The following is a 21,620-nucleotide window of genomic DNA, read 5'->3' as shown; positions in this document are numbered from 1 at the left end:
AGGAGCTCCCATACACAGACACCTGGCCATCAGTAACGCACCCACACTATTGTCATAGCAACAGGAGTCATTTGGGGTTGTCTTGCACAAGAACATGCGAAGCCGGGTATCAAACCGTTAGTCTTCCGCTTGAAGGAGAACTTCACTTACCCTCACAAGGGATTTGACTGTTTTTTTTGTCACAACATACTGGCACAAACAAAGATGGGAACATGGACAGCACAGCCAGAAAGATACATGTGGGAAAAAAAATGAAAAATAAGTGTACAAACTATAATATAAACTACATATGGGCCTAAATGTATATATTCATATTTTGCAGGTGATTCTACTAATTGGATAGGAAATGAAATGAAGGAAACCAAGCACTGACACCTGTAGATACAAAAGAGTGTGTGCTTCCTACAGAGCTACACTGGAGCGTAGCGACACGACTCACTAGTGCATTTCACGGAAATATACAATCTAGTTTCATTTTTTGACCTTCTGCTTTCCATGCGGCAGATGAAACCTCAGATAAAGCAGCTGGAAGCACTGGACCAGATGATGGGTACCAGTGTTGGTACTGGCAATGAGAAGTTCCTGCAGTCCTTTATAATTGAAGACAAACCAGCTTCATTTGAATGTAGTTTTAGGAGACAATAACCATATATTATTTTTCAAAACCTTTAACAGGAATTATTCTGTGGCTCAGCTTTTTAAATATCCTTGATGACATCATAGTGGTGTCACCTGGGTCATGTGCAACTTTCCAGTGGGTCGCAGTGGTACTACAGGTGGGGGGGGGGTGCATGGGGGAATTCAGAATTGTTTACTTCACACAGTAAAAGCACTTATGTCGCCTCTCAAAACTAAATACAGATCAAAGCTCAACAATAAGCATAAAAGCGGCTGTAACAAGTCTGCAACCCCGTTATGAAAAGATTTGAAGAAAAGAAAGTATCCTTTATTAATCCCTGTGGGAATATCATTCTCTGCTTTTAACCCATCCAACACGGGGGCCCGCGGAGCAGTTGGAGGTTAGATGGGTCTGGGACACTTTGACACGGGACATGGAGCAGCCAGGGTTTGAACCATCGCCACAAAGCAGGCTCTTTGCAGCCACCAATACTGATAAAATGTGCTTCATCAGTTTGAAAGATGTAAGCAATTGAAAGGCACCGGGGGTTTAACAGAACTGATTACATTAGTTGCAATATGGGAAATGTAGGATCCAGCTGTTTTACACTGTATGTCTGAAAATCTAGATCTCTGTTGTATGTCACAAAAATGAATGACTCCAACTATACAGAAGGGTAATATTAAATTCCTAGATTTTCATATTAGTTTGATATTTAAACAGTTTCTTTCACCACATGATCAGTAGTACCCCTCAGCTGGGCTCATGATTTATCATTTCTGCTCTCCTGTGACATTTTACCCTTCACTCCGCTGTGATGAACAACTCCAGGCCCTGGTTCAGGAATAGCTGCAAAGCCCGTCTAATCTGCCTCAACGAGCCCACCAATTACATAACCGGATGTTATACTGGGGGGAGAAGGGAGGGGATGCACAGTCGACCAATCGGTGATAACGTTTTTGGCTGTTTATTTATTTTTATTATAGCTGTGTGCCGTAAGACCATCCCACTGGGTGGATCCCCTGCTGGGCTCAGAGCCCACTAATAATACTAATTAAATTCATTTGTAGCTCATTAATTATTACCCCCTCCCCTCCCGCCTGTACCCAACTGTCAACTTCCAGAGCTGGAAGAAGTGAATTAAGGAAAACCTACTGGGATAAACTAGTATTTTCCCAGGGGTCCGAGTTGATGTGTCAAAATGTTTTTGCAATTGGCCCAGTATATAATGACTTCAGTCAGGCGTCATTGTTACTTGACCACCACAAAAAGTAAAAGAGCTTGTTGCAAAGGTATAGAGGAGATAAATAAATCCATTCTCTGGTTTAAAACAAATACAAAGAGTTGGTTAGGTGGCGGTGACACAGAGCAGCTTATCCGATGGCGGTCATGTTATGTTTACCTGCTCTTATCACTCACTGGATGAGTTGGAACTGCGATCAAAGTCTAACTAAACACCCATCAGAGGCGCACACACACACACGCATGTTGTTCCGTCTGCAACATGAGCGACCAACCACACAACCTCGTAGCAAAGACAGACGCATATCGTTCCTGTTCTCAAGTGAAATCCTATCTAGAAGGAGCACCATTGAGTTTACATAAAGATATAACAGATGCGTGCATGATAAATAGCCTGAGAAGCTATTCTATAGTAAATGCATGCTGGGTAATGCCCTCTTTAATCCGGCATGGGCTGTGTGTTGCACCATGTTTCACAGTGACGGTATCACAGCGCCTCTAATCCGTCATGAGGGGCCGTAGTTACCGTCCTGTGGCCCATCGCGGTTATGTAAGGAGATTTAGAGACCGCCGGGCATAACAGCGCTGTTACAATGATTAGGTTTATTTAGAGCTGATGACGCCTGTGCTTGTGTTCCACAAGGTTTGATATGACATAAAATCCAGCAATCAATCGGAATTCATTCAGGGTAATTATTCACACCATTTTAGTTGAGGTTGGAATTTGCACAGCCCGTTTACACCAGGGAAAATGAAGCAGATTTGATTTTCACAAAGAGAGACAATGAAAATCGGCAAGGGTTGTATTTCATCCTAACTTACTTTCTATCCCAGATTCCTGATCCCAGACGACCATTCAATTTCACAAATTTGTGGTTTTTTTAATATATCACTTCATCTCATATGTCAATTTATTAAATATATGGGCAGGGTTACCGTGTGACCCACATCAAGGAACAACATGAATAAAATGTTTTGAGATTGAAGTGGTGAATACTGTGGACCTGCATGTCTCATCAGATACTGGTACCAGACGTGACAGCAGAATCCAGCAGTGTGTACGACTTAATTAGCTCTGCCAGTACTGAATCAGACTGCAGGTCAATGAGTTCCAGCTGAACATCACGGGGAGCATTATCAATCACTGCACGTGAAGAGAGTAGAAAAAATGTTCATTTTAAGCTCAACAGTTTTAAAGTCTTGGAATTTACCATTTAGGGCACATGTCAAGCTTGCATTTCCATCCGTGGACCAACCCCTCCCCGTCGCCGCCCCTGTCATTGGCTGCATTGATGCCAGCTCCTCACCGGGTCCACATCAATCAAGTTTTTGAATTTCTCCCCATGCTCCACACAGCGACCTGTTCTCACCATGTCCATGTTTTATTAAAAACTCTACAATAAAAAAAATAAAAAAAATGAAAGATAACGCTGCATCTTCCATTAACTCAGTTTGTCCACGGCAGCTAGACCTGCACTAATGTTTACAAATTGACAAGAAAAAGAAAGCTTTCAAAATAAAAGCAAGGCAGCTCTACTCTGTCTACGATGTACACTTATGTTTCATTCCTGAATTCCAAATGAGATCCTGCAGGCCGTACAATGGCGAGGTCAAAAGAACAACCCTCAAATATGCCGCTGGTTCTCTTTTTCCTCCTAGAGATAGAACATATGGCGCTCAAGGCCAAAGGTCGCTCTGAGGGAGGGGCTCCTCACGCTTCCTCCAGGTCAACCAGTCACTCTGCCGTTGGAAAGTGAGAGGCGCTGGCAAAGGAGAGCAACAAGTCAGCAACAGGCAGCAGCCTCCTCAGAGGTCGTCAGGTCATGCTGAATCACAGAGGTAAGCCATCCATCATTATGACCCCCCCCCCCCCTCCCTGAACATTGACTAGTAGCATATGAAAGCCTCTTCTTTTCTGGAATGAGACACATGTTAAAACAATGACAGGCATGTTCAGGGCTCTTCAAATGACATCTACCGGTTGCACTTGAGGCCACTAAAGTCTATTGTTAGCCGCCTGTTCCCATCACACGACACAGTTGGGCCAGTTCCTGCCCAGAAACAAGGAATTGGTGGAGCCGTCCAGTGGCAGAGATAACTGGAGCAAAAGCTACCCCAGGCATTAGGGAAGCACGCAGCCAATGCTCACATTCACTGCTTCTGGATTAATGCGCTTTTCGGACAAATTTCCCGTCATTGTCTCTGCAGGAGGTACTAATAGTAAAACACAGAACTAATGGTACACAGACTACAAATCTCTGAACTCCCCTTATTTCTTTATTACGAAATTAGTCACAAATAGCATTCCTTGTCAATTGAAGCCAAAGCATCAAGAGCCAAATGAAGCTGGCCTACAGTGAGGAGGAGAGTAACTGTTGTGACCATTAATATGTGTGTGTGTGTGTGTTACATTACAGCAATGCATTCAGTGTAGCCGGGAGGAACTGTCTGAATGGATTACTCTAACAGGCTTAACAGCACAAGGAATACGAGCAACGGGCAGAGAGATGGATTTAATCATTACATTCTACAGAGGAGGAACCAAAGGAATGAGCCAGGAGAGATAAGAAAAAGTAAAAGAGAAATTGAGAGAATCCGGAGCAAAAAAAAGTGAATTCATCCAAACACAAACACAGATGTGAATATAGGTCATAAAGTTTAAGATCAACAGAAAATTCCTCCTTCAGCCAAGAGTGGCATGGTTATGTCTTTGTTTCATGGAGTATTGTGGGTTGTCACGAGTTGACAGGGATGTGCGTCTGCATTGTTGCGTTGTTATTATTAGCATACGTCGTGCTCAGTGTCGGCGTGCAGCCTTTGTGCTGACTGACTGCCAGCCCGCTCTGTGGACAGATGGTCCAGGCCAGAGGGGAGCTTTAGCCGCTCAAATCCCTTTGTGTCGTGCCTGAGGACACCCCCGCCTCGGCCCAGCCTCCACACCTCTGTGCTCTGCTCGTATTCAGAGCCGCCCGCAGCCAGCAGCAGATAGAGCTCTTTAAAACAAACCGAACAGCCAGATACAACTGGTCCAATGGAGCTGACCCTAAAGACGATCAAATGTCTCATTCAACGGGCTGATCAGGTTACAGTTGTGTTTGACGGCTCATCGGTCACCTCATGAGATCAGGTATAAGGATAGGCATGTTTTGGAAAGTCCTCCTACTTAGACATTACACGACAGCTCATGTTGGGACAAGTCAGCCTCGTGGCCCAAACAAGCAGAGGAGTCACTTTTGTATGAAAGCCACTAGATCACGCCTAGTTCCATTTCTGTATCGCTTTCAAAATGACTTGAGTCGAAATTAAAGTAACGTAGAGGAGCGGCAGCAGAAGGTCAACCATGCACACTTCACAGCTTGTGACACTGCATGCCACACAACCGCAACGTCAAGCCGTATTCCTGCTTTGGGCCCTTTGTCTCTCTCTCTCTCTCTCAATGAAACACCAATGAGAACGCTTTGAAATTCTTCATTCAGTTTATGGACGGTTTGTGCTTCATGCTGTTCTTGGTACAACATTGACATTGACTATGCAATTAAAAGGCCGATCAGTGAAGCCTTCTAGCTCTTATAAAAAGACATTCCCTTGAAATTGACATGTTGGAACTTGCAGGTGGAGGGGAAACCTTTGCTGCTGTAAGGGGGTTGATTAGCTAGCTACCGAAAGTGAATGTGAATCCCTGTGCTGACCAACCCGGCCGCTTCTCCCAGATCCGACTCCGTCACATCGCAGTGATGAAAGGAGCCCGTCAAACCAACCAAAGTAGGGCAGCCCAGCGGTGAGTGACACTCGGGTGTGAGCTGTGATGAGGTGAAATGAGATGTTAATCAGGGAGACACAGGAGTACAGGGAAGGAGACAGAGGGAGCACACGGTGGAGGAGGAGAATGAGAAATTAAGAGCAGAAGCAGATGGTCTTGCGCCGCCAAAAATGTATGGTAATTGAAGCAGTCGACCTGACAGACCATCATCCGAGAAGTGAAAGCGAGAATCACCAAAAAGCCTTCACACGTGTGTGTGTGTGTGTGTGTGTTCATGTCAGTAAGGATAAATGCTAACTAGCATTTCCCCGCTCATCAATGGGAGGGTACCAGTTCTCCATTTGCAAACGTACATCAATCCACTGTAATGTATCCTTTATTTAAAGGAGCAATACAGGATTTAAGAATTACCCAATTGGGCATTTCTCCGCCTACAACTGGCCCACCAAACATCTCCACTCCACAATGCTGCTGACTGGGGTTAGAATGCGGCGACTATTTCAGGCTCTGAATGCCAGCCAGGGTGTATTTATACCGCTGAGGGCCAATGGCATGGCGAGGGCTGATTGACCGGACTGACAAAGTGGCTCGCTGCTAGAGGATTTAAACTAGGTAATTAGCATTTCAGCCTGGGACCAAAAAGCCTCCGTATCTACAAGGGGATTAGGGCATGGGTTGGAATAAGTGAGCTAAACATGGTTTCAGCTTGCAGCGCAGACACAGGGGGGAGGAGGTAACGCAAACTCTGGAGAAGCCCAAGGCAGGTCTACAGGAAGTCTGGCCCTCTGACTAGTACAATGGGCTGAGGGAAACAAGGCCATGATACCACACAAAGAGCAGGGAGGAGGGGAAATCACAGCCTGAAATAAGCAATGGCAGAGAATGCTGCTTAATGTGGGTCACTGCCATGATGGCTGCCTAAAACTCAGGGTCCCAGAATATGCGTGGGTGCAGGGATGTATGCTTCCTGTGTGTTTCACAAAAGAGCGCCAAAGTCAACATGTTGATATCAATCATGGCAACATCAGTGTCGTCGGCATGATGTGGCGTTGTGGGGGAGGGGGGGGGGGGGGGAAACACACTTCTCATCACAATTGTAAATGATCCTGGTTGATACAGAAATGGGGGTTGGCAGGATTGGGGATGAAACAAGAGGAGGGTGATATGATAGAACAACTCATTCATGTTCACCACGGTGAAACAGCAGATTTAACGCTCATTCATATTGCTCCTCAGCATTCAGTTGACTGGATCAGCTGGTCTCTTGTTTTCCTATGGGCAATAAGTATCTTCATGTACTGGCAGTTTGATGTTTACACAGATTCGGAGAGGCAATTAGGGGAAAGTCAAGCATCAATATTTTTTACTAAACAGCCAAATATTGATAACTTGTAGGGTTACTCATTAGTGGTCTCTATGTCACTCCTTGGCAGTCAAAATATGTTCATTTCTGATTACTGGTTATAAACAGCTAAGATGGTCACAGACAAAATTCCAAACTCTAGGCTTCAAAAATGCTATCCTCAAACACGTTTGATAAATAATAATCTGTAATGCTGATGTAATGATTGAGTGAGTAAATAAACCAAAAGAAGAACATTCTGCTAAGTTCACAAAATCACTTCACTGTAATTGACATTATCTAGTCCCATATTAAGATAGGAGTATAATAATCCTATATTAACTTACTTACATCAAAAAGGAGCTTGATAAAATAAATTAACTTGTTGATGCAAAGGTATTGATGCATAAAAATGATGCAAATCACATTACAATAGACCATATGCTGTAAAATAACAATTTCACAATTACAATTTCAAAGTTCAAAGTTCTGTTACTTTAGTATGAAAAAACTATGAAACAATTACCAAAACAGTTCAGTTGATCAAGTACAGCCCACTTAAAGATGTCACTTCCAATGATCTCATCAACTACAAAGATAACAATATAAACCATTGGTTTAATAGTGACTGTGAGTTGTGCAAGACCATTGTTAGGTAGATACTTGACTCACTAACCCTGCCACTGTGTCATATGAAGCCTACTCGGCAGTTAGGGTTGCCTTCATGCCCGGGGCAAACGAGTGAATCCAGCAGCTCACTGGCTCTTTCTATCCGGCTCATGACGGACGTAGCGCAGCAGGTGGCCCTGCTCCGTGCAAGACTAACCTTAAGAGCTGAAAGTGCAAGAAAGCATTTCAACTATCCTGGAGCTGGAGGATATGGGCCAAACTCTAGATTCGTTTACTTCAATGGATTAAATGGGACAATTAATGTTGGTCTTTGTTGTTATTTGAGAACTGCAAAAGATATAAAAGTATTCATAGGGATAAGTAAAAATAGATTATGGCCAAGTAGACTTCTGACCCAGTTGCTCGACCAGGCCAGTGAAAAGAACGTTGAACCAGGGCCGGGTCTAGGCAGGGGCAAGAGGGGGCCTGGCCCCCTCAAATAAATGTTGTGCCCCCTCAAACTAGGTGCTGGAGCACAATGCCCCCTCAAGATTTGTGGCTGCCCCCTCATACGTGCCTGTCTAGACCCGGCCCTGCATTGAACTGTAAGTTTTACCAGATAAACGAAAAGTTAAGCAGAATGAATTACCTTTTTAAAAATTGCTTTGTAATATTTGGATTTTTTTTTTCTTTGTACTCTACAATATAAAACACAATATTTGGGGATTTTTGCCTTTTGGGTGGACAAAACAAGACATTTGGAGGATGTCAGAAAAGAATTGGAACTCGCAGGCCTAACCAATTAACTTCACCTGAGTTAAGCAGATGCTCAGTCAGTGGCAGTGATTGGAGTTAGCAGAGCGTTTGGCATATGGACACAGCATGGTGGACAAAGCGTCTCACCTACACAAGCCAAAAACACTTGTGAAATCTGGGAAACGTGTCACCGAAATAAAATAGATTTTGCCACTTGACTGGTGCATTTTGGAACACGTGTCAATGAAATCACAGCTCACTTTCAACACATGCTCTTTACGGTTTTGAACTTTGGTACAGAGACTGTGATGTAACAATAGCTGAGACAACCCTCTATGTTGTTAGATGGTAAAGATAATGAGTGAATATATATATTTATACACACACACACACACACACACATTATCATTGACAGCAGTGCAGCTCCACAGCTGTACTGAAAGGATGAAAGCAGATCCCTTGGAATAGGTATTAATCAAAGAGTTGCAGAATATGAATAAACAGTTTGGAAACAGGAGCAGTGGAGGGAGCTTCACCTCCTCACCCCACTGAACCACTCATGTAATCTGCTCAGATGAGACCAGAATTTCTAACACAAATTCTGCTACAGGAGTTTATTTAGCTCTGACACGCCATTAGTGGGCTCTAGGACGATTCGAGTGGGGCTCACAGGAGACCAAAGGCGGTCTTCCATTAGGAAAAGACGCGGAGTAAGTTACTCCAGGAGAGTTAAGACCGGGAGTTTCCCTCAGATGGCTTCGGAGCAGCACAGTCGACCACGGGAAGGTTAAATCAGATGGTTACGTTTAGAACCGACACGGGAGAAAGTGACGGAGACACAAAGGCTCCACCAGCTACCCCGAGGGACGGTTCGAGCAGCGCGGATCGCTGCCCTAAAGCCCCCATGTAGCACTGCGCGGATCGGTATTCGTGTGCATGTTGCAGCTGACTTGCAGCGAGGGACGGATCCCCTTCACTACAAATGCGTGTCCAAACATTCTGCTGCTGTGGTTCCGTTCTCTCCTCAAAGCCAACAACGCGTCCCAGAGCAGTGTGGTCGTACCTGCTAACTCGTCCGGTTCCAGTCCAGTGTCGGTGTCTATCCCGCAGATGGCAAAGTAGTGCGCGAAGCGGCAGGGCGCCGCGCCGGGCGCCGCGGAGCTCCCACTCATCCCGGCCACGGTGAGCAGCGCTGGTCCGCTACAAGTCCTCCGAGACCCACATCTTTAGGGAAACCGGTTCTGCTTCGACCGCGAGCGGGTAGAGCGGGAGCATAGCAAACTTGTTTCACCTGTTGTTGCGGTGCTAGTCTGCTTCCAGCGCGGTCGTGCCGGGGGCTCTTACGGCTCGCACTATCGCCTGCGCTGGCCGGGGAGAGCGTTGTGTGGGTCGCAGCGCGGAGGAGTCGCCAGGCAGGGCGGGATTTTCGAATCTAGTCCGCCGGTGTGTTCACCGGTACACGGGGACACATGGAGTGATCTGACCAACAACTGACGAGGTGCCTCTGTGCCGCTCTGTGAAGTCACAGTCGGTCACGCTTCGACAGTATCATCCAAAGCAGCCGTGACTGCGCACGACCTACGTCATCATGCAGCATAGTCCTCTTTGTTGTTGTTGTTGTTGTTGTTGTGTTACACAGTGCTGCACTTCTGCTCGGCATTAACAGGTGGTTGTTTTAAACGGGCTGCAGTCTTTCCTATCTACTAAATAGGATTACGTTCTGCTGTATGAGTCCATCATGCAAAATCAAAACATGCAGCATAGTATCTTTTAAAACTTTCTCTTGGGTTTAGTTGGCATCTTTGTCTTTTAACACGGTAACTTTATTGTGTACAGGTACTCATCGTTTCTATATTATTCGCATGCATTTTGTAAAATCAATAATTAAATTTCTCCTAGACAAACTAGTCTGGATGCTAATTACAGACATTCACAATATTAATAGAAATCGTATTTCGACATTTAAGATATTTAAATCCTGATGATAAATTGGCATTTAATAGAGGAAAGCCTAAATGTATCATGTAAATAACTTGTCATTATTCAGAGATATCTGAATGTGTTATTTTTATTTTCTACTGAATGAACAATTGTAGATTATGTAAATGGGAGCTATTCTTGGTAAAAAAATTACGTTTCAGGTTCCACAATGTTTACGAATGCAATTCTGAACATTCCAAAACTGAAAATTAAATATGAATTGAATATTGAAAGTCAAACCGACATGAATGGCAAAAGAGTGTATGTCTCAAATGTCTATTATGACGTAGAACAATTTATTCACAAACATCTGAAATGTATATCTGATCTAGTTATTTAATGTTGAAATGAAGATGAACGTGTGACAATAGGTTACAAACGATAATTTGATGCAGACGCTGGTGTGTGTGACCTAAAATGGAGATCAACTGTTTCTACAGCATGTAGTCCAATGTGTCCCCTTGTGGTGAAACAGAGGAGCACAACGAGACAACCCGCACTTGGTTACATTTGAGATCTCATGCATTTTCACATAGGAACAATCTGTCATGTTGACAAATCACTACATCAGTGGCTCTCAACCTTTTTTCAGCCAAATACCCCCTAAGCAGTGAAAAGCATTTTGGGTTAAAAAAAAGTACAATCCATAGCGTTGTCTCATCAGTGATTTCTTTAACGGTTAACACTAAAACCACACACAGCTTTCTGTGGGTTGCACTTCTTGGACGAGTTTTCAGCAGCACCCTGCTACGCTTCAACCAGCTTTCAAGGCAGCTGTGATTGACGGGTGATGACAGGGGGCGTGTGCCAGGTTGGGTCAAAGCATCTTGGTATGGGGGAAACTACATTTTTAGGATAATAAAATTGAATAGCGTATTGAATATAAAACCTGGTTCATGAACTTACACTTTTTAAAAAATATTTTTAATGGATGCTGATTTCTAAATTTATTTTAAAAAACGTACATATCCACTAGTGCCTTTTGGGTACCTGCATTTAAGAACCACTGTACTAATCAACGCAAATGCATTTCTCAAGGAATTTTGATATTTATTCTATTAAATTCCAACCCATCGGTTCAAGGACTGAAAAGATTTTCCCCATTACGCTAAATATTTATTGAAATTTATTTTTATTTACCTTTGTAAATTGTGGAGATTTGCAGTGAAAATTCCCAGTTCGGAGATCCTGCTGTTACTAGTTACACAGAATTGATCTATATGGGCATATTAGCTATGTCCCAAAAGGCTTTCTCCTTGTAGGACCCAGCCTTCACGTTAGACCTGGGCTTGGTCTACCAGTTGTCTTGAACAACACAAACATCTCCGAAGTGTATAAAAGCTTTGGTTCTCCCCAAGAAAGTTGGCCAGATCTACCTGCTCCTGAGGGAGAAGGAACAATCTGTCCCATTTCTCTACTTAAGGCTTGTGTTAATGATTTCTGTATTCTTTGTTATTATATATTCTAGTTAGTAATAAATACTTAATCACAGAGCAAGTTCAAGATACTTTTGATTTCTGTAATGGCAAAATATAATGATGCCATAATGTTCTATTTGATTAATGTCTAAAACCAATCGTGACTTTAATTCTGAGGAAGTCCCAAGACACCTGCTGTGTGGGAACGATCTAAACAGAATAATCTCAAAGCACCTCTCCTCTTTGATCCCATTTGTCTTTGCACCGCTGCGTGGAGGAAGGAGAAGGTGTGAACTTCTTTGGCTATTGTCCTAGATCTAATCAAACATCTGTTGTAAGCACCTTGAGTTTCCCTTCAAGTCTGAGACCTCCTTGCCTGTCTCAAACTCTTTAGCATAACAAAACCAAGGTGTTAACCCTGTCGATGATTAAATATAGCCATGTTCCTCTCAAACATTAAGAAGGAGCTTGCCACTGCCTGTCCATGTGCAGCTGTTGCAGACCTCTTCTTCCTTGCAAGAAATAAACGGAAAATGCAACTTTGACAGGAGACTTTTCAACTGATTCCCGATTGCATGAGAAAATCTTCCACAACATTTCTCACAAGGAAATCCACAAATTTCCACCAGATATCTAATAATGATAATAATACATTGGTTTTATATAGCGCTTTCAGAGACTCAGTCGCTTTACAGGACAGGGTATCTGCAATTACTTTGTTTTTATTCATGTGTAGAGTTCTTGATTTGAAGGGTTTAATAAAGCATTTGTAGATATCTAAAATAAAGCTGTCAATTTTTTATTTTAAACTCGTGACATAATGGGGAACAAGGGTTATTACAATGTTTCCCTTAATTGGTGAAGTAAAAGAGCACACAAGACTTTTAATTTCACACTTTATGCATTTTCACATTGACTTTAAAAAAAAAAAGGGAAACAACATTGCCCAAAGGAATACTGGGATCAGAGCTGAAAAAAATTAAGTAAAATGTATACTTGTATATAGATATAAAAAAAAAAAATCAAGAGAAATTAAATTTAAGAACTTAAGAGTTAATTGTGTACATCTTCTGAGGTAGCTGGTAAAAATAACATTTTCATTAACAACAACAGCTGATAGAACAAATATGCAGTATGTGTTGGTATATACAAACAACTGTTAAAACACAGAAAAAGGTTTTGAAAATCAAAACCCCTAAACAGCAACTGCTCTCAATTTGGAAGTGAAAAAGTTTTCTCACAGATGCAGTCGTCGAGGTCATCTCCCCATCCTCTCCCTGCTGGGACCTACAATGATAGCAGGTAACAGAAACAAATGGTTACACCTGGAGCTGGTTGGCTGGAAAATTACTTCTAATGACACGCAGGTGGGGGAAGCCGTGTTAGACAAAATAGTAAGCATCACCTTTTGTTAACTTTGCCACGTTTGACTTCTCTGCCCACTTGTAACCCTCACCCACAGAGTTTCCTAAAGTAGGAATGAGGGTTAATATACACGCCAATTAGGAAGATTCAAATAATGTTACTATTATTGGAATTAAGACATTAACAACATTTAAGAGACTTTAAAATTACACACTTCTTTCTTTTTTGGAAACCGGTTTTCTGTTCTTTGTCCACTGAATGGCATCATTAGTGGCTTTCTTCATCATGCTGGTTGGAGCCTTGTGGGACTGGCGTGGCTTTCTGGGTGCCATTTCCCTGCCAGCCTTGTCATGGAGACCAGGCCTTCTTCTGATATCCTTTGTTGCGAGGCTACATCTTCTGTCCCTCCTGTTTGGCGAACAGCCATTCACTTGTTCCTTTGCATAGCCAGGTGCATTGAGCTGCACGGTCTGTGCTGGGCCTTTTGTGGGCTCGGCTAATGTCGCAGAGCTGCTGTAAGGCCATCGCGGTTTAGGTGGAAACGAATGTTCTCTGGGATTAAATGGAAGACTAAAGGCTTTTAGTGAAGTGGGGGTCTGGACTGACGAAGATTCACCTCTGTGCTGCTTGCGAACTACGAGTTCTTTTAAAAGTTTCAAGCATCCTTTCTTTCCAGAAGGCTGTGCTAAAAAGCGAGAGACCACAGGCCCGGCATTTGCAGTTCCACAAAGACGGTCTGCAGATTCATCTGGGCTGCCTTGTGTAACATCATGGTTACCCTCTGATACTGATGAGGTCATTCCTTCTGAAACTGCCTTTTTGGTTGAATTGCCTTTTTCAACCACTTCTTTAGAAGCACGATGACCAACCCCTCTTTTTGACGATTGTTTGTGTGCCTGGTGTGGTACATGCTCAGAGACCAGCTGCTCGCTGGGAGGCTGGTAGGAGGGCGCACCCTGCATTGCTCCTCGGAAATGTGTGTCTTGAAGGTTAGACTGGCGCTGTGGCGAGTCTGGCAAAGAAGGTTCCATTTCTTGGAGCTTTGCCTCAGCAGGTCCACACCCTCTGTACGCAGTTTCAGGTCCAACACATGGGGTGTTGTCGTTGGCTGACACCACAGAGATTGCCCTACTCAACTTTTCACAGCTTTGGGGATAGTCATCTTCTGCATCCGAGTCGATGATTATTATTACGCCCTCTACTGGGGAACTCTTTGGTATGTGGGTCTTGTGTGGAACATGCACAGCGACATCTTTGGTTTGAATCAACTGCTCCCGCTTTCCTGCACTCTGTGACGCGTCTGAGCAAACATCCTGCATCTCTTCTTCACACACCGGATCATCTCTGGATTGACGTGGTGCTGTTGGTGAGCAAACAGATAGATGCATGTTCTTTTGAGCTTCAGATCCAGGCGAATGTCTCTTTGGTTGACTGCATGAGGCATCGCTAATGTCTTCTAAGCTTGGCGGGCACCCTGGTTTCCTCTTTCTTTCACGAATGTTTTTACATATTTGAACGCTTTCATCCTCAGTGTCAGAATCCAAGACTATTATGTCCTCCCTATCTACAGTTGAACTGTGCTTGGAGCTGCCGTGTTTTGCTTCTGACGTTCGTCTTGGTTTTAGCCTCTTGCGCAACTTGTTGGCACAGCTCAGTTGGTCTTCTGGGATATTTGTAACCTTATTGCCCATTGTCCTAGCAACTGTCAAAAAGTTGTGTTCTGATGCAGGTGAGTAATCACAACTGTCCTCAGTGTCACAGCTGTCTACAGACGCTCTTCTCTTCTCAGGTATCAATACAGCTCCCTCAGAGTCAGTTTCGTGTACAAGAGGGATACTGCCTGATGCCATCTCATATATAGTCTCACATTGCACAGCTTGCAAGAAGCATTCCGGCGTGTCAAACACCGGCACCAACGTAAAAGCAGTTGGAGATGGGCAGCGTGTTGTACTTGTGCCCATCGGTCTTTCGTAGGCTCCCGTTTCCACCACTTCTGGGACATTTGTTTCTGAGCTATCCTGGTTTTCATCTTCTGGTTCATATTTAAGATCGAATATGCTTATAGGTATGGCCAAATGGTCATCATCCATTTCGTCGTCAGTCTCATCCTCAATATCCAAAACAGAGGACGGGCTCGATGAAGCGGAGGACACAGTTTGCGTCCCACCATCACATTTAGGACAGTACCTCCTTTCAAAATAAAATGAGCAAGAACATGGTTGTGCTATAAGTGTTTCAATCTGAGCATGACCCTGCCCATGTCCAAAGCTGGGTGCAGCTACAAGAGTAGGCGTAGCAGTGTCAACAGCCTTACTCTCTGCTTTGCTTGCGTCATCAAAACATGCAGGAGCGCTGAATTCCAAAGGATCTGTGGTTGGTAGTTCTGTGGTCAAATCTGGCATGCCATCATCGGAAATGTCTTCGTAAAGTGGATCTGCTTTCTTAACCATTCCTTTAGATAGCAGGGCATGTTTTTGGAGCTCCTTAACGGGTACTGATTTCCCTGAGATTGCTTGTGAAGTGTCCTCCCTTGCGCACCTCGTTTGGCTGCTCTGCTCTTCACTTTGGTTTGTAGGAATTGATAGCATATTAGGAATGGCAGGATTACAAACCGAAGAATTTGAAATTGCAGTTCCTTCCTTAGAGATTACTCTGTGATGTTGCGAATTCTCATTGCTAATCTCCTTTTTCTCATTTTGATATTCAGTGAGTGATGACAATTCGAGGCTTACGTGACCGGACTCTGAACTTGACTTTTTTTGTTCAGTAATATCCTGCGTATTGTCCAATCTTACGGTCTCCACATTGTTTCGGGCTGCAGATCCCTTCTCCCTCTCGGTACAGTGGTTGATACCCCACAAAACACCAGGCCCTATCTCCATGTCTTTTGAATTTGTGTTGACATTTAACCACGAAAGCCTGGATTCTTCATGTGACAAGTTGCAGTTGAGCTTGAAACCAGGTCGCTTCTTCCTCTGGTCCTTCCAGGTCATTCCAGGCACCGCTGTAGGAACCCCTGGACTCTCCGTTTCATTCATTGTGGACGCAACCGTCTGCATTATTTGTGGATATTCTGTGGAAGCAAAGAGATTAATGTTATCTATATTCCCATTCCAATATTGTTGCAGTAGAAATGTTCCGTCTCCAGAAGGGCAAGGAGTTATTTCAGTGCACTTTTTAAACCATTTACTAAGAAAAATTGAATTAGTTACTGATTAAAGTCAACTGAATAAACACGTTTGCAATTAGCAGACATAGACATACTACTGCAGTTTACGAATTCTACATATTATTTTGTTGAGTTATTTTACAGCAGCGAATAGTATACCTGTTGAATGTTTCTCCGAAGCAGCATTTGGCTTGCTGCTCTTAGAAGCTTCCTCTTCAAGTGCTTTCCCGACTGCAACAGAGGGCTCTCCAATAGCGATATAGTGGTCATGAATCACCACATCTTCCTTGGAAGCAGCGGTTGTGTGTGGATGGGATGGCATTGACAGTAACGTGGAGTCCCTGCCAAACTTATTGTAGTTCTTATTTTGTTTTTGCCGCATTAAATAGTCATAATAATGTGCAAGCTTTTTTTTAATATGGGCATGTATATCTTTCTTTGTAGGTGGTTTTGTTTCTCCAACTGGCAAAAATCTCTCGTTAGATGTCTGCAGCCTGTGAGAGGCAGAATAAACCTGCACAGAAGAGCCTTCGGAATGATGTAGGGCTTGGGTTCTAGTCTGTCCACAGTCTAGAGCAGTTAGTGAACCGTCAACCTGAACACTTTCATGGGGTCCTTGCTCGGCATCATGACAATTGGTGTTGAGTGCCATGTTAGCATTACTTTCCTCTGGTGAAGAGCCACAGGCGGAAAAGGATTTGGATTCGATCAGGTTTCCTGTCAGTCTCCTGTCAGTCTCCAACAGCATTGGACACCTTTCCTGTGCAGTCACAGAAGAACCTTGAACTTTAGGCAGTGTCTTTGCTACTTCAAGGCTGTCTTCCTGAAGTGCTGCAGAATTGCCACAAGCAGAAAATTCACAATTCAAATGTTGTCTTTGCTGCAGTCCAGTCGTCTTGTTCAAATTTGACCCATTCAGAAAGAGTCTACTAAATTGTCCCTTTGAGTATTCCCTTCGTTGTTCACTTTCATTAACAGATTGTCTTGCAGAACAACCATGAATTGATGTTCGATAATAACCGCCGTGCCCGACAGTGACGTGTGCTGATGAATTTAAGGCAGTTTTTGTATTTGCCAGTGTGGGGGGCTGAGATCCAGTGCTTACTGTTGTTGCCTGGGATTCCTGTTGGTGATGGAGTCCCTGTAAATTGTTTTGGGATTGTGCAAAGCTTGTCTGCAGTCGAGCAGGCCTGTAAGCCACTCCAAGCGCCTCGGGATATTGAGTGGCTACCATGTTGTTTTGTATTGCATTGTGAGAGTGGACCCAAGGTAGGGGTGTAACAGCGACGATCTGACTTGATGACCGAGGTCCAATGGTATTTTGGTGCTGGACTGTAGAATAGAATTGTCCTTTGCCGTGTGCACATTCAGATTGCATCACATGTAGATCAATCTTTCAAACGATGTCCTCGGTTAGTTTCTGAAATCTAGAAAAAAAAAAGACAAAAGGGAAATGTGTAATTTATTGGATCGTCACACTACAATATCAGCCTTTTCCACTGCGGGAACCCAATAATCTGGAGCAAATCAAGCAGGGAAAGGTTGTTTGAACTTATTTATTTAAGTCTGTCAAGCCTCTGGTGGCAACACTAGCATCCAAAACAAGCTAATGCGCTAACGAGCCAACAAGCCGGCCAGTTGAGAGTGTACGCAGTTACTGTGTTTACTTGAAAAAGCAATACCGTGATATACTGGGCAAGCATCTTCAGGATCTCCAAGGAGGAGTCAGGTTTAACCAGTCCTAGAAAAGGTACAGAGGTGTTTAAAGACGAACTGGGACGCATGAAGAACATCATGACTAAACTAGATCTGAAGTCTGGTAGCAAACCAAGGTTCATGAAAGCCCGACCCTATGCTCTTAGACAAAAGGTGGAAGCGCAGTTACAATCGTTAGTAGAAAGTGGTGTGCTTGAGCCCGTCAGTGTGTGAATGGGCAATGCCCATAGTTCCTGTAATAAAAAAAAAAACAGATCTGTCAGGATATGTGGGGATTTCAAGGTGACTGTTAAACCGGTGCTGGAAGTGGAACAATATCCACTCCCTCCCATCGACGATCTGTTTGCTGGACTAGCAGGAGGGAAGAAATTTACCTTCACCTAAGCCAAGCATATCTGCAAATGCACGTCGCCGAACAGTCACGGAAGCAGCTGTGTATGCCCAAGGCTTACACAAGGCCCGGACTCGGTGGTCAGATTGAAGACAGCGGGAAGTAGTGTTGCTCATGTCAAGAGCGTCCGCAACACACCGCCACTAGCTCCTCTGCACTCATGGGAATGGCCGGAGGAAGCATGGAAACGGACACACATCGATTTTGCCGGGCCATTTGAAGAGAGTTGGTAGCTAATAATGGTAAGTGGCCATTAGGAGATCTAACTACAGCGCAGAATACAATTGAGAAGCTGGCGGAAATGTTCAGTCGTTTCGATTTTCCAGAACAGCTCGTGCGTGACAATGGTCCGCAATTTGTCCCTTCAGATCTGGCCAAGTTCCTGGAAAGGCACTGAATTCAGCATATACGTTCTGCCCTGCTACCAACGGCCTGGCAGAAAGATTTATTCAGAGCATGAAACACTCAAGGAGTCACAAAGGAGGAGGTGGGAAAAGACAGCAAGAGACATAGTCTTCGGTCCAGGAGACCCGTAGATGGCACGTAACTATACAAGTGGTGCCAAGTGGGTTCCAGGCACAATTATTGCCCAGACAGGTCCGGTGTCGTACACAGTCCAAACAGCGGAGGACATGGTCTGGAGGAGACACACAGATCAACTGCTACAGGGAGCAACTCTGCGGTTGGCGTCACCGGGGGGTTGTCCACAACGCGCACCACAGCTGCTCACTGAGGTACCTACTACCACCAGTGTACCGGCACAAATCCCAAAAACTGTCTATCACTTGAATCAGTTGCGCCAATGGCATCACCAGTTACATCGATGCCAGTGCCTGGCATCCACGGGGGAACCTCACCCAAATAAGTGACTACGCGTCGGTATCCACTCAGGGAATACCGACCACCAAACCGTTTGAAATATTAGATATGGGACAGACCCAGTGTAGTGGGGCAGAATAAACCCCAGGCTCATGTCTGGATTTGAGGCAGTCTACCCTCATTTTTCGCAGCATAGTAAAAATATATATATAAATAAATAAATAAAACACATGGCACTGTGAAAATGTTGGCGCATTAAATGGTGATGGTTTTATAATAGTAAGAGATAGTAGGAGTTCATATGGGTATTTTTCATTTAAGGGGGGGAGGAGATGTTATGTATTATGTTCCTCGCGGACCCCTGTAGTGGGAGGCCGCACTGCATCACAGGAAATGTATGTAAAATATATGTATGCAAGCGATCGTAGTAAACATGATGACTTCCACTCTGCCTCCGCATCAGTTCATTCATGCGTAATCCAACGGTGATCAAGACACAACACAAATGTGACAACGCAGGAAATAATCTGACAAACGCAGGGAAGAACACTGTGCTTGTAATGACCGTATAAGGCAAACATGTGAACTGGGGAATGGAAGAAGTGTGAAGACAAAACAACTAACCACAACAGTACCCCTGTAACAAAACGGCCCAGAGTGGAAACCACAGAAACTCTTGACCCTGATGTGGCGTAGGGGGCGTCGACTGAGAGGGCGTGTCATCACGAGTGACCGCTTAACAAATGAGGCTACGGACAGATTCGGACATCCCGGTTCAATAGCTCGTCAGCAAAGCATTAAAACACAAACGACACCTCTCAGCAACCGTAGTGATGTAGACACGAATCACGTTGATGTACTGCCACCCGTGAGACGAGTACACAGCAGTACACAGCGGTACTCACCATGGTAACAGAGAGTCTGTGTCTACGTGTCGCTGACCAGCTATTTAACCAGGAAGGCTGACTCTGAATATCTTTCAAACTCTACCGAACTCCGACGCCATCGCACGGATGCTGCGCTGCGTCCACACGCGTTTGTGGCGATTCATGTGTGACTGATGAATGGTACATTCTGGGATAGTTACACCCCGCAAATATATGGGGCGCCGTTTGTAAAATGTTGCACGTTCTAAAATCCTGCGCAGCATTTAGATTCATATTTAACATTTAGATTATAACATTTATTATTTACCAACTTTGTGTTACTGCCAAACATTGTACTTGGAAAAGTTGTTGCATGTATTTACATGATTTTGTCTCTAAATGTTTGAAAAAGTGACATGTGAATATTGTCCTGCTTTTTTTATTCATAGGATAGCTAAATGTACGAAAACTGCGCAGGATTTTAGAACGTGGGGGGGCGGGGCGAGCAGGCAGACTGACAGGATGGGGGTTCGCTGTCTGGTCATGATTTAAGAGTTAGCTAAAGGGGGAAGCAGGATGTGGACACGACGACACACACGGACTCAGAAGCTTATCTGTAGGTCTAGAGAGGGGGTCAGTTTCTGTCCTGACTGAGTCAACCAGCAGATGTGCCAGATGAGGGGGGGGGGGGGGGTGAGAGTCACACCGAAAAACGGCGGGACGTACGCACCGTACACCGCCGTACACCGGCCCGCTAACACATCCCGTCGGACCTGGATTATATATTTATCTCCATTAATGAACTTTTCTCCTCATGTTACCATAGTAACCGCTGGCATTGCAGACGGATTTCAAGCATACACACGTTCCATTGCGTTGCTTTTTACTGTGAAAATCTACGTACTTCTGGTTTAGCGGCTACGCTTCGTATATTCGTTTTATGGAAAAACACACAAAAGGGATAAACGGAGTGAAAAGTTGTCAGTCAGTCTCGTTTTTTGGTTCTGAACGAAGAACGAGAAAACGACTGCCAACAAAACGAAAAAGGAGAAAACGGCCGCCCGCTTCCTTTTTTAGTTTTGTATCTAAAACGAAAAATGAGGAACTATGTGTTTTATGGTTTTTACGGTAAATGGGACGCTCAAAAGGTACACGGACCGTCAATTGGTCTCTTGTTCTTTTATTCTAAACGAAAAACGAGAAAACGGCCGCCCACTTCAGTTTACCGCTTTTGATTTAAAAAAGGAAAACACGAGAAACCCGTGTCTAGGGACTATCAAACGCTACACCAACCGAACGTCTATTACTTAAAACGCCTTTAGGTTTCCTCAACAAGCTTTACTTACCGTGTCACCGCATTTCACCTAACGTAACACATTCCTCTGCGCTTCCTCTGAAACAAGACACAAAGGGGCGCGCCGCTTAAAGCAGAAAGGCATGGAGGGAGCTTTCGCTTCAGTGGTCCTTAAACGTCACGTCCACGAGATGAATTTCCTAGAGGCTTGTACAACTGACCTCGCAGCGTCTGGAGTTTCCTGCAAGTCTCGAAGCTGAAGTTGGAAAGAGGA

At 44.2% G+C, this 21,620-nt stretch overlaps 2 protein-coding genes across 8 annotated transcripts in view; both read right to left on the bottom strand.

Annotated features, from left to right (window-relative positions):
- The window catches only part of LOC119210195 (DENN domain-containing protein 5B-like), a 42,427-nt gene extending 32,065 nt beyond the window's left edge, over positions 1–10,362 (bottom strand). For 2 of the 6 annotated variants that reach the window (XM_037459952.2, XM_037459953.2), the window contains exon 1: positions 9,392–10,360. In XM_037459952.2, coding sequence (XP_037315849.1) covers positions 9,392–9,500 — 109 coding nt within the window. In that variant the 5' untranslated portion in view covers positions 9,501–10,360. Of the gene's footprint in view, positions 1–9,391 lie in introns of all 6 variants that reach the window. The other 4 variants (XM_037459951.2, XM_037459954.2, XM_037459955.2 and 1 more) reach the window with 4 other exon arrangements.
- Positions 10,363–12,218: 1,856 nt separating this feature from the next.
- LOC134102891 (uncharacterized) lies at positions 12,219–21,601 on the bottom strand. 2 transcript variants are annotated; one of them, XM_062560422.1, is made up of 5 exons: positions 21,568–21,601; positions 16,420–17,687; positions 13,306–16,164; positions 13,132–13,194; positions 12,219–13,013 (listed from the first exon to the last, which is right to left on the bottom strand). In XM_062560422.1, exons 2-5 carry the CDS (start codon positions 17,636–17,638, stop codon positions 12,985–12,987), a joined length of 4,170 nt encoding a protein of 1,389 aa, XP_062416406.1. In that variant the 5' UTR covers positions 17,639–17,687; positions 21,568–21,601; the 3' UTR covers positions 12,219–12,984. The 2 variants fall into 2 exon arrangements, with proteins under 2 accessions (XP_062416406.1, XP_062416405.1); XM_062560421.1 differs by having other exon boundaries at positions 21,399–21,585.
- Between the last annotated feature and the right edge of the window lie 19 nt (positions 21,602–21,620).

The sequence above is a fragment of the Pungitius pungitius genome, chromosome 2, assembly GCF_949316345.1.
Source record: "Pungitius pungitius chromosome 2, fPunPun2.1, whole genome shotgun sequence".
Classification (NCBI taxonomy): domain Eukaryota; kingdom Metazoa; phylum Chordata; class Actinopteri; order Perciformes; family Gasterosteidae; genus Pungitius; species Pungitius pungitius.
Note: the sequence above shows the minus strand (reverse complement) of the source record. Positions and strands in the feature narration are given on the sequence as shown.

Coding starts and splice junctions, on each gene's coding strand:
- LOC134102891 (XM_062560422.1), bottom strand. CDS start 17,638: ATGCAATCTGAATGTGCACACGGCAAAGGACAATTCTATTCTACAGTC. Junction 16,165..16,419: donor TTCGGAGAAACATTCAACAG/GTATACTATTCG, acceptor TTGCTTCCACAG/AATATCCACAAATAATGCAG. Junction 13,014..13,131: donor CGTGGCAAAGTTAACAAAAG/GTGATGCTTACT, acceptor CTATCATTGTAG/GTCCCAGCAGGGAGAGGATG.